This window comes from Pecten maximus, chromosome 6, assembly GCF_902652985.1.
Source record: "Pecten maximus chromosome 6, xPecMax1.1, whole genome shotgun sequence".
NCBI classification, from domain to species: Eukaryota; Metazoa; Mollusca; class Bivalvia; order Pectinida; family Pectinidae; genus Pecten; species Pecten maximus.
This window is the reverse complement of record NC_047020.1, coordinates 6,625,684-6,643,468: the sequence shown is the minus strand read 5'-3', so window position 1 is coordinate 6,643,468 and position 17,785 is coordinate 6,625,684. Positions and strand designations below refer to the sequence as shown.

At 37.2% G+C, this 17,785-nt stretch overlaps 2 protein-coding genes across 3 annotated transcripts in view; one reads left to right on the top strand and one right to left on the bottom strand.

The window, feature by feature from the left end:
- Positions 1-1,320, bottom strand: part of LOC117328835 (probable phospholipid-transporting ATPase VA) — a 59,287-nt gene extending 57,967 nt beyond the window's left edge. The window contains 1 exon segment of the mRNA XM_033886407.1: positions 389-1,320. Within this exon segment, the coding sequence (XP_033742298.1) occupies positions 389-780 (392 nt within the window). The 5' untranslated portion in view covers positions 781-1,320.
- Positions 1,321-1,506: 186 nt separating this feature from the next.
- Positions 1,507-12,843, top strand: LOC117328834 (COMM domain-containing protein 8-like). 2 transcript variants are annotated; one of them, XM_033886406.1, is made up of 5 exons: positions 1,507-1,588; positions 3,583-3,738; positions 10,175-10,327; positions 10,581-10,736; positions 11,387-12,843. In XM_033886406.1, exons 1-5 carry the CDS (start codon positions 1,520-1,522, stop codon positions 11,408-11,410), a joined length of 558 nt encoding a protein of 185 aa, XP_033742297.1. In that variant the 5' UTR covers positions 1,507-1,519; the 3' UTR covers positions 11,411-12,843. The 2 variants fall into 2 exon arrangements, with proteins under 2 accessions (XP_033742297.1, XP_033742296.1); XM_033886405.1 differs by lacking the exons at positions 1,507-1,588; positions 3,583-3,738 and adding exons at positions 7,680-7,858; positions 8,064-8,219.
- The last annotated feature ends 4,942 nt before the right edge of the window (positions 12,844-17,785 follow it).

Here is a 17,785-nt window from a genome sequence, read left to right as displayed (position 1 = left end):
AAACATAAAACTACATCATTGATCTGCACAGGTCCATCAGACTGTGTAGTAGATCCTTATTATAAGAGTTTTATTGACTTCCCAAAAATCTGATTTGACTCTTTGATTTGAAAGCATTTGTATTTGACAATTTGACATGTTTTGAGCCTTCAGACTTCTTACAGCTAGCTAATGCTTCAATTTCTGAAATTACTGAAAGTTAAGCAAGGTCTACTAATTATAACAGCCCTGTCTAATGACCAAATGCATGCATGCTAGTGTGCAACTCGACAAGAAAACCTCATATACAGTATATACATACAGTATATACAAATGCACTAGTGTCTTTGTGTCACATACATATTCTACACATTTAAACCAATGCTGTTCATTTGTATATATTCTTCACCTTTTAAATAATCGACAATGTGAATGGTTGATTTTTTGGTCAGACTTATAACGACGAAAATCTTCAAATGCATCTTTAATACAGGTGACCGCCAGCACAAATATCACAGGTACCATTGCAATTTCCTTGCCAAATGCTTGAATTTGTGGAACCCAGTTCAATGCCACAACCAGAATGAAATACAAATTTGCAAATCTATGAAACTGTTCAAAAATATTCTTCGGAAAGAATGTCAACAGTGTATATTTAGTGGTTTTAATTCTGTTTCCTCGGTAATCCTTGTTTGGGTGAGCCTTAGCTCGGTGTTGGATTGATGGTTCTAGGGTATGGTTTGGAACAACAGTCCTGGTTTTTGGACCAGACCTGTTCCCTCGCCCACAAATGTTTCCCATTATGAGCTATATCACAAATAAATGGTTTAATGAAATAATGTGTATTTTGACATCTAACACATGGTTCACGAATTGACTTTATATCACTAACTATATATCACTTTCAGCAGAACTACTGATACTGTTACATATAACGCACGTTGTTTCCTTGTAGTACAATTATCAAAACAGTTAACGCCATCTTCAAAACACTAGTGGTTGTTTGACTACACGATAATCCGAAATACACAACAAAAGCGAAATATTTCGTAATCCACTTGATAGATTATTCGTCCAATTCCTGAGTGTGCACAATTTCAAAGTTATCGAAATTCCGGGAACTATTTCATTGAACGAAAAAGCCACGTCATGGAGTTTGTTGTGGTATATCCTATTATTCCCAGGTAAGGTATTCTTATCCAAGGCGTCTCTTCTCATTAATACCACGTCTGGTGTGGTACATTATGGAATGTATCATTCATGGTTTCCTACAAACAAACTATCGCCTCCATAAGCCATACTTCATTACGATCAATACACTCATTCATGCGTTACAATGGAGGATGTATACAAAACAGTCAACAGTGACCAAGGAACGAGAGAGCTTTTCTGCGATTGGCTAATATTATTGTTTAACCAATCAAAAGTCTTGTATTATTAGTCCTCCATAACCACTTAATAAGCGCGTATATGATTGGTTTTCTTGATAAACCACGAACCAATCATCACATGTTTTACATTCACGCACAGACTTATAACAATGGCGGAAACTCGTGAGGAGGAGGGGCTCTTGTTACTGAGGAAACTAGAATCAAAACAAGTGTCATCAGTGAGTTTTGATTGAAATCTCAGGTCTTTTCTGATGAGCTGAAATTAAAACATAGCTTACAGTTAGAAGAAGCAATAACGAAATACACTTTATTGTTGCACAATACTTGCTAACATTTCGAAATCCTAAGGATTTTTACTGCAGTAGGGCCGACAGTCAGGCCTAACACAGAGACGTTGGCCTACAGTACAGTAGCGGTACTAACTGACTTTAAATCATCGTGGTTATCACGTGTTCCCAAGTGACGTCCCTGGTTTGTCATCTAATAATGCGTTCAACCGCATATAGTTTTTTTTTTTCAAATATCGATAGTTGGGCTATCTTTCTGTCTTAATCAAGAAAATGAAAGTAGTAAGGGAAGTAACTCCCGTTGTTGCAATAGAAACTACTGTACAGTCCGCAACCTTTTCTGGACAGAATTTTACTCGGCAATATTAAGTCCTTCTATTCGTTATAGTGGACGCTAATAAAACATAATAACAATCCAATCTTTTCTGATCAGACAATTTCCTAAAACTAGTGCATTGATGTCATTTTTTTTTAGTTTCATCGGGGTATGAAACAAATTTTGTTTGCAAACTGTATGAATCCGCATAGCGGATTCTTACAGAAGTTTGCAAACAAAATTTGTTTCATACCCCGATGAAACTAAAAAATAATTGACATCAACGCTTATAATTAATTTTTGAAAATGATTTTCTAATTTAAAACATGTTTTATGTACAATTTTACTGGTTTTAAATGGGATTCTTTTTCTCAAATCAATGCACAACGTCAATTGTCGTATTGTGATGTCACATTTTTCGCGCCATTCTCGGAATTTCTTTCATAGAAGAATGAAAAGAATTTTTCGACTAATCAGATTTGAGTATTTACCATGAAAACAAAGAAAAATTAATTATTGTCATATTAAATACTACATGTTCCTTAAAACTCCAGTTAATATTTTGTTGGAAATGTCGTCCTGACAGTCCCAGAACGCTGGATTTTGCACCATTTCATCCAAAACTTTTGAGGGCCTTGGCAGCCCCGGCCCTCTAACATCAAATCCAGGATCCACTCCTGCGTTTTGATGTCCGTCCATCATATACTTTTGTTTGTCTGAAGATCTTCTAATATATTTATCAATCTCAAAGAAACTTACTAGGCTATAAAACCATGATATCTTTTTTTTTTTTTTTTTTACCATGATATCTTATGTTGATTTGACTATTTTTGCAAAGTTATTGCCCTTTGTTTATTTCAGTATTTGATTTTTGTCTGGAGATCTACATGTTTCAACCGATTTCTTTAATCTCAGAAGACTTTATAACCACATTTTGATTTAACTAATTTAGCAAAAGTTGTTGCCCATTTTTTATTTTGTTATTTGAATTTTTGTCTGAAGATCTCCTTCATTTTTTGTTCTTTTGAAATAATTGCGGCAAAATTATTAATAATTTTACATGGTCTATATATGTCAAATTTATCAGTATGGGATGGTAGTGTGATGGTATGCACATGTTGTTCCTGAATGACCCCAGGGGTTGAGGGGGAGGGATCCGGATAAAAACGTAAGATTGACAGAAATTTTCAATCTCAATATAGTATGATATCCAGATTTATATAATGGAATCAAATACATGTCATAAATAAGGGTTGAGCATATTTGTTAGAATTGCTTTGAAAATAATACAAACTTGGTTAGAATTATATATCAGTATGTGATGGTAGTTTGATGACATGCACATGTTGGCTCTGACCGACTCCCAGGGACTGATGGGCAGGGCCAAAATGGGACAAATTACGATAAATGAAATATTTCAGAACTCGGGTGACCCCCATTTGAATTTATGGGCTCTTGTACAATGTTCAATCACCGGTACCGGTCTAGATGAATTTCAGAGAATTTATAAGTTAACTTGGTATAGAAAGTATTACACATTGCCCCAAAAATGGCAATATCATGAAAGTTAACAGTTATGTTGATCATGATGTTATTAATTATGTTATAGTTATTGCACACACTGGTAGATGGAGTGTGTCACCGCTGTCAGCCGTCTTACCAGGAGTACAGTGACGTATGGAGTCTACAGCAATGGTGGAGTATAGTGGATACCTACCAGTCTCTCATCAAGGCGGCAGTCAGAGGGGCCCTGACCAAAGATATGGTGGGTTGGTTTGGTAGAAATAAACTGCATCAATTAATAGATTGATGAAGAAGTATAAAGCAAGAAAAAAAAATCCTGTCCCAGTGATCTGGATATGGTCTTGTTATATATATGTATTATTTTTTCAGACAGTTTGAAGTCCAGGATGCCCACCATGGCTGCCATCTTGAATAACACATTTTGAACTTTTCCCCAAGTTTCAGCAGTGGCATTCATCTCAAACTGGCCTGAAATGATGCTGAAATGGCCCTGACCAGGAACCTTTATTTTTGGGTTGGTCAAAAATCCAAGATAGCCGGCATAGCCAACAGTACTACTACACTTGTTACTGTGTATGTCTACTATGAAAGTACTATGGTCTTAAAAGTCAGATGACTGTTAAGGCCCATGGGCCTCTTGCTTTCTTGTAGATTTGTAATTTTCAAAACTTGTTGAATGGTACTCCAACAATGTGAGAGGATAACATGGCGAGAAACTTATGACGGGCGCCATGTACCCTCTAACTTTCCATGGCAGATTTACACTGCGCAGAATGTAAAATTGTCAGTTTTCTAAATTAGGATTTTGATTATATTAAACAGCTAAATTACATTTGAATTATTTACAATGTTTAAGTTATGTTATTACCTCTTTTTCACGAATCCGTCATTAAATCCATAAAAAATAGCAATAAGAGAGACACAGTCACAATTTTTACAATTCCAGGCTTCATTCCGGTAACAACTCTGATTGAAAAAGGCGGCCCGGTAAATACAAAAATGGAATATAAAGCAAAACCAAACGAAAAGCTATTTGCTATGTACATTTACTTTGTATTTGTTCTGCTTGGTACATATATTCTGTATTTTTAACAACCAATGCCGCCATGTTTAAAATAGGTTACTTGAAGTGGTGAAATGATGTAGGAAAGTATTTTGTGGCAAATTATTATTAATTATGCATGAATTAGTGATTTGATTGTTTAAATGAGATAACTTAAAGTACACACTCAGGGCAGGGTTAAATGGGATAACTTTAAGTACACACTCAGGGCGGGTTAAATGGGATAACTTTAAGTACACACTCAGGGCGAGTTAAAGGGGATAACTTTAAGTACACACTCAGGGCAGGTTAAATGGGATAACTTTAAGTACACACTCAGGGCGGGTTAAAGGGGATAACTTTAAGTACACACTCAGGGCGGGTTAAATGGGATAACTTTAAGTACACACTCAGGGCGAGTTAAAGGGGATAACTTTAAGTACACACTCAGGGCGGGTTAAATGGGATAACTTTAAGTACACACTCAGGGGGAGTTAAAGGGGATAACTTTAAGTACACACTCAGGGCAGGTTAAATGGGATAACTTTAAGTACACACTCAGGGCGGGTTAAAGGGGATAACTTTAAGTACACACTCAGGGCAGGTTAAATGGGATAACTTTAAGTACACACTCAGGGCGGGTTAAAGGGGATAACTTTAAGTACACACTCAGGGCGGGTTAAATGGGATAACTTTAAGTACACACTCAGGGTGGGTTAAATGGGATAACTTAAAGTACACACTCAGGGCTGGTTAAATGGGATAACTTTAAGTACACACTCAGGGCGGGTTAAATGGGATAACTTTAAGTACACACTCAGGGCGGGTTAAATGGGATAACTTTAAGTACACACTCAGGGCGGAACTTGCACAGTGTCAAATAGTGTTCGGTTGGCAACACTGATGAACAGAACCAAAAAATAGGCAGAGACCTTTAGCTAGCTGAAGTAGTTAAATAGTAGTCTTACTTCATAATTAATGCTCAAAATCATGTCTAAGAGAGGCCCAAAAATGCATGGTTGAGCTCAAGGGTTTGAAGGCAAAGCGGTAATTAAGACAGAAAAGGCTTATTATTAGCTAGAACATTAAAGTATATATATAATTATCACACACAAACATTTAAGTATATATATATACAATTATCATTTTGACAGATAAACCAAGAACTAGGAGCCTTGTCGGAGGATTTAAAACAGATTGTTGTGGATGTTATTAACTCACGTCGAGAGGAAATTCAGGATCAACTTCTGGGAGAAACTCATAACATCTCGCAAGGCTGTCCTAAGTGATTTTGATTGGAAAGTCAAGGTAAATAAAAATCCCTTTTTAAAATGGCACAATACTTGCTAATTTTTCCCAAAAATCCTGGGAAATTTTTTTTTTTGCTTACTGCAGTAGGGCCTACAGTAGGCCTAATACAGAGACTTTGGCCTACAGTACAGTAGCGGTACTGACTGACTTTAAATCATCGCGGTTATCACGTGTTCCCAAGTGACGTCCCTGGTTTGTCATCTAATAATGCGTTCAACCGCATATATGTTTTTTTTTAAATATCGAAAGTTGGGCTATCTTTCTGTCTTAATCAAGAAAATGAAAGTAGGAAGGGAAGTAACTCCCGTTGTTGCAATAGAAACTACTGACAGTCCGCAACCTTTCCCGGACGCTAAACGCATAAATAAAACATAATAACAATCCAATCTTTTCTGATCAGACAATTTCCTAAAACTAGCGCAGTATCGAAAGTATTTTTTCAGGTTTGTAAACCGAAACGAAATGACTGATGATAATGGACCCAAAATCGATATTTTTACGAGAGAATGGACCTAATATATTATTCTTTTGTGTGTATAGAGGTCATATTTAAACTATTTTTGATTTATTTTACCTAGAAGTATTTGGAAATAATTACCTATAGGCAGCCTCTAGATCACTCACCCTATTCCTTTCTGTGCCATGTCCTCTTAATTGACATAAAATCCTGGAATTTCAAAAGCAAGATTTTACTTTATTTTTTTTTCAACTAAACTGTTTAAGCATTGATGTCATTTTTTTTTAGTTTCATCGGGGTATGAAACAATTTTGTTTGCAAACTGTATGAATCCGCATAGCGGATTCTTACAGAAGTTTGCAAACAAAATTTGTTTCATACCCCGATGAAACTAAAAAAATAATTGACATCAACGCTTATAATTAATTTTTGAAAATGATTTTCTAATTTAAAACATGTTTTATGTACAATTTTACTGGTTTTAAATGGGATTCTTTTTCTCAAATCAATGCACAACGTCAATTGTCGTATTGTGATGTCACATTTTTCGCGCCATTCTCGGAATTTCTTTCATAGAAGAATGAAAAGAATTTTTTCGACTAATCAGATTTGAGTATTTACCATGAAAACAAAGAAAAATTAATTATTGTCATATTAAATACTACATGTTCCTTAAAACTCCAGTTAATATTTTGTTGAAAATGTCGTCCTGACAGTCACAGAATGCTGGATTTTGCACCATTTCATCCAAAACTTTTGAGGGCCTTGGCAGCCCCTCTAACATCAAATCCAGGATCCACTCCTGCGTTTTGATGTCCGTCCATCATATACTTTTGTTTGTCTGGAGATCTTCTAATATATTTATCAATCTCAAAGAAACTTACTAGGCTATAAAACCATGATATCTTTTTTTTTTTTTTTTTTTACCATGATATCTTATGTTTTCCTGAAAGGAATTTTGATTTGACTATTTTTGCAAAGTTATTGCCCTTTGTTTATTTCAGTATTTGATTTTTGTCTGGAGATCTACATGTTTCAACCGATTTCTTTAATCTCGGAAGACTTTATAACCACATTTTGATTTAACTAATTTAGCAAAAGTTGTTGCCCATTTTTTATTTTGTTATTTGAATTTTTGTCTGAAGATCTCCTCCTTCATTTTTTGTTCTTTTGAAATAATTGCGGCAAAATTATTAATAATTTTACATGGTCTATATATGTCAAATTTATCAGTATGGGATGGTAGTTTGATGGTATGCACATGTTGTCCCTGAATGACCCCAGAGGTTGAGGGGAAGGGATCCGGATAAAAACATAAGATTGACAGAAATTTTTAAATCTCAATATAGTATGATATCCAGATTTATATAATAGAATCAAATACATGTCATAGATAAGGGTTGAGCATATTTGTTAGAATTGCTATTGAAAATAATACAAGCTTGGTTAGAATTATATATCAGTATGTGATGGTAGTTTGATGACATGCACATGTTGGCTCTGACCGACTCCCAGGGACTGATGGGCAGGACCAAAATGGGACAAATTACGGTAAATGAAATATTTCAGAACTCGGGTGACCCCATTTGAATTTATGGGCTCTTGTACAATGTTCAATCACCGGTACCGGTCTTGATGAATTTCAGAGAATTTATAAGTTAACTTGGTATAGAAAGTATTACACATTGCCCCAAAAATGGCAATATCATGAAAGTTAACAGTTATGTTGATCATGATGTTATTAATTATGTTATAGTTATTGCACACACTGGTAGATGGAGTGTGTCACCGCTGTCAGCCGTCTTACCAGGAGTACAGTGACGTATGGAGTCTACAGCAATGGTGGAGTATAGTGGATACCTACCAGTCTCTCATCAAGGCGGCAGTCAGAGGGGCCCTGACCAAAGATATGGTGGGTTGGTTTGGTAGAAATAAACTGCATCAATTAATAGATTGATGAAGAAGTATAAAGCAAGAAAAAACAAATCCTGTCCCAGTGATCTGGATATGGTCTTGTTATATATATGCATTATTTTTTCAGACAGTTTGAAGTCCAGGATGCCCACCATGGCTGCCATCTTGAATAACACATTTTGAACTTTTCCCCAAGTTTCAGCAGTGGCATTCATCTCAAACTGGCCTGAAATGATGCTGAAATGGCCCTGACCAGGAACCTTTATTTTTGGGTTGGTCAAAAATCCAAGATAGCCGGCATAGCCAACAGTACTACTACACTTGTTACTGTGTATGTCTACTATGAAAGTACTATGGTCTTAAAAGTCAGATGACTGTTAAAGCCCATGGGCCTCTTGCTTTCTTGTAGATTTGTAATTTTCAAAACTTGTTGAATGGTACTCCAACAATGTGAGAGGATACATGGCGAGAAACTTATGACGGGCGCCATGTACCCTCTAACTTTCCATGGCAGATTTACACTGCGCAGAATGTAAAATTGTCAGTTTTCTAAATTAGGATTTTGATTATATTAAACAGCTAAATTACATTTGAATTATTTACAATGTTTTAAGTTATGTTATTACCTCTTTTTCACGAATCCGTCATTAAATCCATAAAAAATAGCAATAAGAGAGACACAGTCACAATTTTTACAATTCCAGGCTTCATTCCGGGTAACAACTCTGATTGAAAAAGGCGGCCCGGTAAATACAAAAATGGAATATAAAGCAAAACCAAACAAAAAGCTATTTGCTATGTACATTTACTTTGTATTTGTTCTGCTTGGTACATATATTCTGTATTTTTAACAACCAATGCCGCCATGTTTAAAATAGGTTACTTGAAGTGGTGAAATGATGTAGGAAAGTATTTTGTGGCAAATTATTATTAATTATGCATGAATTAGTGATTTGATTGTTTAAATGAGATAACTTAAAGTACACACTCAGGGCAGGTTAAATGGGATAACTTTAAGTACACACTCAGGGCGGGTTAAATGGGATAACTTTAAGTACACACTCAGGGCGAGTTAAAGGGGATAACTTTAAGTACACACTCAGGGCAGGTTAAATGGGATAACTTTAAGTACACACTCAGGGCGGGTTAAAGGGGATAACTTTAAGTACACACTCAGGGCGGGTTAAATGGGATAACTTTAAGTACACACTCAGGGCGAGTTAAAGGGGATAACTTTAAGTACACACTCAGGGCGGGTTAAATGGGATAACTTTAAGTACACACTCAGGGGGAGTTAAAGGGGATAACTTTAAGTACACACTCAGGGCAGGTTAAATGGGATAACTTAAGTACACACTCAGGGCGGGTTAAAGGGGATAACTTTAAGTACACACTCAGGGCAGGTTAAATGGGATAACTTTAAGTACACACTCAGGGCGGGTTAAAGGGGATAACTTTAAGTACACACTCAGGGCGGGTTAAATGGGATAACTTTAAGTACACACTCAGGGCGGGTTAAATGGGATAACTTGAAGTACACACTCAGGGCGGGTTAAATGGATAACTTTAAGTACACACTCAGGGCGGGTTAAATGGGATAACTTTAAGTACACACTCAGGGCGGGTTAAATGGGATAACTTTAAGTACACACTCAGGGCGGAACTTGCACAGTGTCAAATAGTGTTCGGTTGGCAACACTGATGAACAGAACCAAAAAATAGGCAGAGACCTTTAGCTAGCTGAAGTAGTTAAATAGTAGTCTTACTTCATAATTAATGCTCAAAAATCATGTCTAAGAGAGGCCCAAAAATGCATGGTTGAGCTCAAGGGTTTGAAGGCAAAGCGGTAATTAAGACAGAAAAGGCTTATTATTAGCTAGAACATTAAAGTATATATATAATTATCACACACAAACATTTAAGTATATATATATACAATTATCATTTTGACAGATAAACCAAGAACTAGGAGCCTTGTCGGAGGATTTAAAACAGATTGTTGTGGATGTTATTAACTCACGTCGAGAGGAAATTCAGGATCAACTTCTGGGAGAAACTCATAACATCTCGCAAGCTGTCCTAAGTGATTTTGATTGGAAAGTCAAGGTAAATAAAATGAGAATGACTTTCATTGGATATTTTTTTTTATACATTAGCAGATGAACATTCTCAGGTTTGTTCTATTTTTACCATGAAATCCTAACTTGGGTGTACTAAACTATTTACAGATTCCATTGGGGAAAACCCTGCTAAACACACAGCCACACAAATATTGATTCCGATTGTTTGAGGTTTTTATCACATCACATTGCTGGATTTTTCCCAAGTGTTTAGAAGTATGCTTCTTTTTATTTGCCAGTTAATCATGTCCAGTGACAAGATTTCCTCAGTCCAGGAACCAGTTGTCTCCCTTGACCTGGATATTGGTTTGGGACAGGACAGTAAGATACATTCCATAGAGCTTGATAAGGACGAGCTTGGCAAGCTAATCTCCAGTCTGGAAGGTGCTAACAAGGTGGGTGATATAACAAGTCTGAGTCCATACAGTAGCATTAAGGCCATTTTACAGTTAAAACAAATTTGAAAGTACATTGTACTTTAGATTGGAAAGAGATAAAAAAAAACAATTTGTTTAACATTAGTTTTTTCCCCACTCACCTGGAACAGTGAGCTTATGAAGTGGCGCCTGTCAACTTTACACTATTAGTTATGAACCACTGAGCAGATTTCAACCATGTTTGGCGTGGAGCTTCTTTAGATGAAGGGGAACCAATTTTGTAAAGACCATGATTTGCCCCCAGGGGTCGGAGGGGTCGGGCCCAATAGGGGAAACATTTCAAACATATATAGCAAATTCTTTAAAATCCTTATATGAAAGGATTTAGTATATATTTGGACTGAAGCAGTCTTGGGTGAAAGTGAACCAATTTTGTATAAATGTTTGGTCTGCCCCCCCCCCAAAAAAAGGGGGGAAATACAGCAAAATCTTTAAAAGCTGTACTTGGTCAGAATGAAGCACAGAGTGTTTCCCAATATTCCATGCAATATTAAGGTGATCAATACAGGCCCTCTTGACATCTTGTATTGTGCTAAAATTTAAATATATTGAATGTTTTATCAATTTGTTATCAATAGTAAATGTTTTTATTTTATATTTTTTCACAGGTAGTTCAACAATTGAAAGCCTGACTTCAGTGGTTACTAGAATCAATCCTGCTTTGCAACTAATTATCGTCAAATTACACAGTTCAAAGGTCATGTACAGTGTTAGTACAGGAACAATTACAAAACAATTAAAATTATGACTGATTTCTGTTGGTCCCCTGAGTGGTATTGCAGGTGTGACTGGAAATAGTTCTTGCCATTCCGTCACGACATATTTGGATGCTTATGGGTGTACAAATGTGATGAATGGTATTGTTGATAGATGGAAAATAATTTATTTTATAAAGATTGTTTTTTCAATACCCAAGTGCGGCAATGAATGTAGCTGTATCAGGTTTAATCAAGAGTTTTGATTCAATTTCACAAATCTTGTTCCTGGTGAACAAAACATTGAGATTACTCCTAGCAGTAGTGTTGCAACTTGAAATTTACAGAAAGTCAGATAGAAAAATAATACAGGTACTGGCTTTGTATTGAAGTGAGTGTAAACCAGAACAAAAGTTAACTCAATTCACAGGTCTGTCAATTCAATCTTCATGACTTCAGTATAAAGATTGTTCTAGAGAAATAAAAATCATTCCATTTCTACAAAAAATCTTTTCCAAGCAACTTTACTTTCACTGACAAATGATACACACCATGCAGTGTATTTGTAAGGGCATAGTGTATTTATTACATAAAATGTAATTAAATATTTACTAATAATAATTATGCCCAATTTCTAAGTTCTTTGAATTACTCAATAAATCTTCTGTCCAAATAGTAGACAGCTTACACAGTGATTTTGTATCTATTTTCTTATTTCCAACAGTTTGAATGAAATTGATAATTTTTTTAGGTCACTGGGGGATCAAATTTGCGTTAAGGACTTCTGAATAACTAAAGAAGCCCCAGGATATACTGGAGCTTTAGTGTGCTGTTACGTAGATCTACCAAGTTTATTTTAAAGGTCACTGGATCAATGTGATCACACCTTTTTCAACAACTACTGAGTAAGTTTAGCGGCTTGTAGAGGTCAGTAACATACTGTGATGAAGGTCTATCAAATTCAAAGGTCAAAAGTAAGGGTAAACTGTTTTAATAACTTTCCACTTTTTTCCCCATAAAGATCAATACTTAACAGTCTCCTAACAGAGGGTCATCCTGTCTGACGAAATCCATGTGTACTTTCTACCAATTTTTATTATTAAAAGGTGCAACAATTAGTGTGTGTTGCATATTAGCTCTGGCAAGCAACCAAGATGAAAGGCCAGTACAGCAAGCAACTTTGAGAAGTTACTGTAACAGATTTTGCAATGACCTGCATGTGAATACATTATAATAATTTTCATGTTCATCATAATTGTGTATAGTTCTTTTATCAATTATGAACAGGTGGCTTAAGTTACCCTGTAAATGTAGGTGCATCATCTTGATAATGCTATGATATTGTGCAATAAATATTATTTTATGAAGATTGACTGTGTTTTTCTGATTTTTTCTACCCGATATTGTAAAACCAGCCAAAATGTTATAAAGACATGGTAGCATGTCACATTATACCGAATACAGGCCAACCAGTTCTTAACCACCAATCCATTACAGCGGAATGTTGAGCAGAAATGAGTAAATATCAATTTGATGGACTTATTTGTTTTTGGACCCCTTATTTTAAGGTCTAAAGAGGGCATGGTCAAGTCAAATTAAGGTCTAAAGAGTGGAATGGTCAAGTCAAATTAAGGTCTAAAGAGTGGAATGGTCAAGTCAAATTAAGGTCTAAGGAGTGGCATGGTCAGGTCAAATTAAGGTCTAAAGAGTGGAATGGTCAGGTCAAATTAAGGTCTAAAGAGGGCATGGTCAGGTCAAATTAAGGTCTGAAGAGTGGCATGGTCAGGTCAAATTAAGGTCTAAAGAGTGGCATGGTCAGGTCAAATTAAGGTCTAAAGAGTGGAATGGTCAGGTCAAATTAAGGTCTAAGGAGTGGAATGGTCAGGTCAAATTAAGGTCTAAAGAGTAGCATGGTCAGGTCAAATTAAGGTCTAAAGAGGGCATGGTCAGGTCAAATTAAGGTCTAAAGAGGGCATGGTCAGGTCAAATTAAGGTCTAAAGAGGGCATGGTCAGGTCAAATTAAGGTCTAAAGAGGGCATGGTCAGGTCAAATTAAGGTCTAAAGAGGGCATGGTCAAGTCAAATTAAGGTCTAAGGAGTGGCATGGTCAGGTCAAATTAAGGTCTAAAGAGGGCATGGTCAGGTCAAATTAAGGTCTAAAGAGGGCATGGTCAGGTCAAATTAAGGTCAAAAGAGTGGCATGGTCAGGTCAAATTAAGGTCTAAAGAGGGCATGGTCAGGTCAAATTAAGGTCTAAAGAGGGCATGGTCAGGTCAAATTAAGGTCTAAAGAGTGGCATGGTCAGGTCAAATTAAGGTCTAAAGAGGGCATGGTCAAGTCAAATTAAGGTCAAAAGAGTGGAATGGTCAGGTCAAATTAAGGTCTAAAGAGTGGCATGGTCAGGTCAAATTAAGGTCAAAAGAGTGGAATGGTCAGGTCAAATTAAGGTCAAAAGAGTGGAATGGTCAGGTCAAATTAAGGTCTAAAGAGTGGCATGGTCAGGTCAAATTAAGGTCTAAAGAGTGGAATGGTCAGGTCAAATTAAGGTCTAAAGAGTGGCATGGTCAGGTCAAATTAAGGTCTAAGAGTGGAATGGTCAGGGTCAAATTAAGGTCTAAAGAGTGGCATGGTCAGGTCAAATTAAGGTCAAAAGAGTGGAATGGTCAGGTCAAATTAAGGTCTAAGGAGTGGAATGGTCAAGTCAAATTAAGGTCTAAAGAGTGGAATGGTCAGGTCAAATTAAGGTCTAAGGAGTAGCATGGTCAGGTCAAATTAAGGTCTAAAGAGTAGCATGGTCAAGTCAAATTAAGGTCTAAAGAGTGACATGGTCAGGTCAAATTAAGGTCTAAAGAGTAGCATGGTCAAGTCAAATTAAGGTCTAAAAAGTGGAATGGTCAGGTCAAATTAAGGTCTAAGGAGTGGCATGGTCAGGTCAAATTAAGGTCTAAAGAGTGGAATGGTCAGGTCAAATTAAGGTCTAAAGAGTGGAATGGTCAGGTCAAATTAAGGTCTAAAGAGTGGAATGGTCAGGTCAAATTAAGGTCTAAAGAGTGGAATGGTCAGGTCAAATTAAGGTCTAAAGAGTGGAATGGTCAGGTCAAATTAAGGTCTAAGGAGTGGCATGGTCAGGTCAAATTAAGGTCTAAGGAGTGGAATGGTCAGGTCAAATTAAGGTCTAAAGAGGGCATGGTCAGGTCAAATTAAGGTCTAAGGAGTGGCATGGTCAGGTCAAATTAAGGTCTAAGGAGTGGAATGGTCAGGTCAAATTAAGGTCTAAGGAGTGGAATGGTCAGGTCAAATTAAGGTCTAAAGAGTGACATGGTCAGGTCAAATTAAGGTCTGAAGAGGGCATGGTCAGGTCAAATTAAGGTCTAAAGAGTGGAATGGTCAGGTCAAATTAAGGTCTAAAGAGTGGCATGGTCAGGTCAAATTAAGGTCTAAGGAGTGGAATGGTCAGGTCAAATTAAGGTCTAAAGAGTGGCATGGTCAGGTCAAATTAAGGTCTAAGGAGTGGAATGGTCAGGTCAAATTAAGGTCTGAAGAGGGCATGGTCAGGTCAAATTAAGGTCTAAGGAGTGGAATGGTCAGGTCAAATTAAGGTCTAAGGAGTGGAATGGTCAGGTCAAATTAAGGTCTAAAGAGTGACATGGTCAGGTCAAATTAAGGTCTGAAGAGGGCATGGTCAGGTCAAATTAAGGTCTAAGGAGTGGAATGGTCAGGTCAAATTAAGGTCTAAAGAGGGCATGGTCAGGTCAAATTAAGGTCTAAGGAGTGGAATGGTCAGGTCAAATTAAGGTCTAAGGAGTGGAATGGTCAGGTCAAATTAAGGTCTAAAGAGTGGCATGGTCAGGTCAAATTAAGGTCTAAAGAGGGCATGGTCAGGTCAAATTAAGGTCTAAAGAGTGGAATGGTCAGGTCAAATTAAGGTCTAAAGAGGGCATGGTCAAGTCAAATTAAGGTCTAAAGAGTGGAATGGTCAGGTCAAATTAAGGTCTAAGGAGTGGCATGGTCAGGTCAAATTAAGGTCTAAAGAGGGCATGGTCAGGTCAAATTAAGGTCTAAAGAGTGGAATGGTCAGGTCAAATTAAGGTCTAAAGAGTGGAATGGTCAGGTCAAATTAAGGTCTAAGGAGTGGCATGGTCAGGTCAAATTAAGGTCTAAAGAGTGGAATGGTCAGGTCAAATTAAGGTCTAAAGAGTGGAATGGTCAGGTCAAATTAAGGTCTAAAGAGTGGAATGGTCAGGTCAAATTAAGGTCTAAAGAGTAGCATGGTCAGGTCAAATTAAGGTCTAAAGAGTGGCATGGTCAGGTCAAATTAAGGTCTAAAGAGTGGAATGGTCAGGTCAAATTAAGGTCTAAAGAGTGGAATGGTCAGGTCAAATTAAGGTCTAAAGAGTGGAATGGTCAGGTCAAATTAAGGTCTAAAGAGTGGCATGGTCAGGTCAAATTAAGGTCTAAAGAGTGGAATGGTCAGGTCAAATTAAGGTCTAAAGAGGGCATGGTCAGGTCAAATTAAGGTCTAAAGAGTGGAATGGTCAGGTCAAATTAAGGTCTAAGGAGTGGAATGGTCAGGTCAAATTAAGGTCTAAAGAGTGGAATGGTCAGGTCAAATTAAGGTCTAAGGAGTGGCATGGTCAGGTCAAATTAAGGTCTGAATAGTGGCATGGTCAGGTCAAATTAAGGTCTAAGGAGTGGAATGGTCAGATCAAATTAAGGTCTAAAGAGTAGCATGGTCAGGTCAAATTAAGGTCTAAAGAGTGGCATGGTCAGGTCAAATTAAGGTCTAAAGAGTGGAATGGTCAAGTCAAATTAAGGTCTAAAGAGTGGAATGGTCAAGTCAAATTAAGGTCTAAAGAGTGGAATGGTCAGGTCAAATTAAGGTCTAAAGAGTGGAATGGTCAGGTCAAATTAAGGTCTAAAGAGGGCATGGTCAGGTCAAATTAAGGTCTAAAGAGTGGAATGGTCAGGTCAAATTAAGGTCTAAAGAGTGGAATGGTCAGGTCAAATTAAGGTCTAAAGAGTGGAATGGTCAGGTCAAATTAAGGTCTAAAGAGTGGCATGGTCAGGTCAAATTAAGGTCTAAAGAGTGGAATGGTCAGGTCAAATTAAGGTCTAAGGAGTGGAATGGTCAGGTCAAATTAAGGTCTAAGGAGTGGAATGGTCAGATCAAATTAAGGTCTAAAGAGTGGAATGGTCAGGTCAAATTAAGGTCTAAAGAGTGGAATGGTCAGGTCAAATTAAGGTCTAAAGAGTGGAATGGTCAGGTCAAATTAAGGTCTAAAGAGTGGAATGGTCAGGTCAAATTAAGGTCTAAGGAGTGGCATGGTCAGGTCAAATTAAGGTCTGAATAGTGGAATGGTCAGGTCAAATTAAGGTCTAAAGAGGGCATGGTCAAGTCAAATTAAGGTCTAAAGAGTGGCATGGTCAAGTCAAATTAAGGTCTAAAGAGGGCATGGTCAGGTCAAGTTTAGGTCTAAAGAGTGGAATGGTCAGGTCAAATTAAGGTCTAAAGAGGGCATGGTCAGGTCAAATTAAGGTCTAAAGAGTGGCATGGTCAGGTCAAATTAAGGTCTAAAGAGTGACATGGTCAGGTCAAATTAAGGTCTAAAGAGTGGAATGGTCAGGTCAAATTAAGGTCTAAAGAGTGGCATGGTCAGGTCAAATTAAGGTCTAAAGAGTGGCATGGTCAGGTCAAATTAAGGTCTAAAGAGTGGAATGGTCAGGTCAAATTAAGGTCTAAAGAGTGGAATGGTCAGGTCAAATTAAGGTCTAAAGAGTGGCATGGTCAGGTCAAATTAAGGTCTAAAGAGGGCATGGTCAGGTCAAATTAAGGTCTAAAGAGTGACATGGTCAGGTCAAATTAAGGTCTAAAGAGTGGAATGGTCAGGTCAAATTAAGGTCTAAAGAGTGGCATGGTCAGGTCAAATTAAGGTCTAAAGAGGGCATGGTCAGGTCAAATTAAGGTCTAAGGAGTGGAATGGTCAGGTCAAATTAAGGTCTGAAGAGTGGCATGGTCAGGTCAAATTAAGGTCTAAAGAGGGCATGGTCAGGTCAAATTAAGGTCTAAAGAGTGGCATGGTCAGGTCAAATTAAGGTCTAAAGAGTGGAATGGTCAGGTCAAATTAAGGTCTAAAGAGTGGCATGGTCAGGTCAAATTAAGGTCTAAAGAGGACATGGTCAAGTCAAATTAAGGTCTAAAGAGTGGCATGGTCAGGTCAAATTAAGGTCTAAAGAGTGGCATGGTCAGGTCAAATTAAGGTCTAAAGAGTGGCATGGTCAGGTCAAATTAAGGTCTGAAGAGTGGCATGGTCA

Excerpts from the sequence above, each read along its gene's own strand:
- LOC117328834 (XM_033886406.1), top strand. The coding sequence starts at position 1,520 with ATGGCGGAAACTCGTGAGGAGGAGGGGCTCTTGTTACTGAGGAAACTA. Across the intron at positions 10,328-10,580 it reads ATTTTGATTGGAAAGTCAAG|TTAATCATGTCCAGTGACAA; the intron begins GTAAATAAAATG and ends TTTATTTGCCAG. Across the intron at positions 10,737-11,386 it reads GTCTGGAAGGTGCTAACAAG|GTAGTTCAACAATTGAAAGC; the intron begins GTGGGTGATATA and ends ATTTTTTCACAG.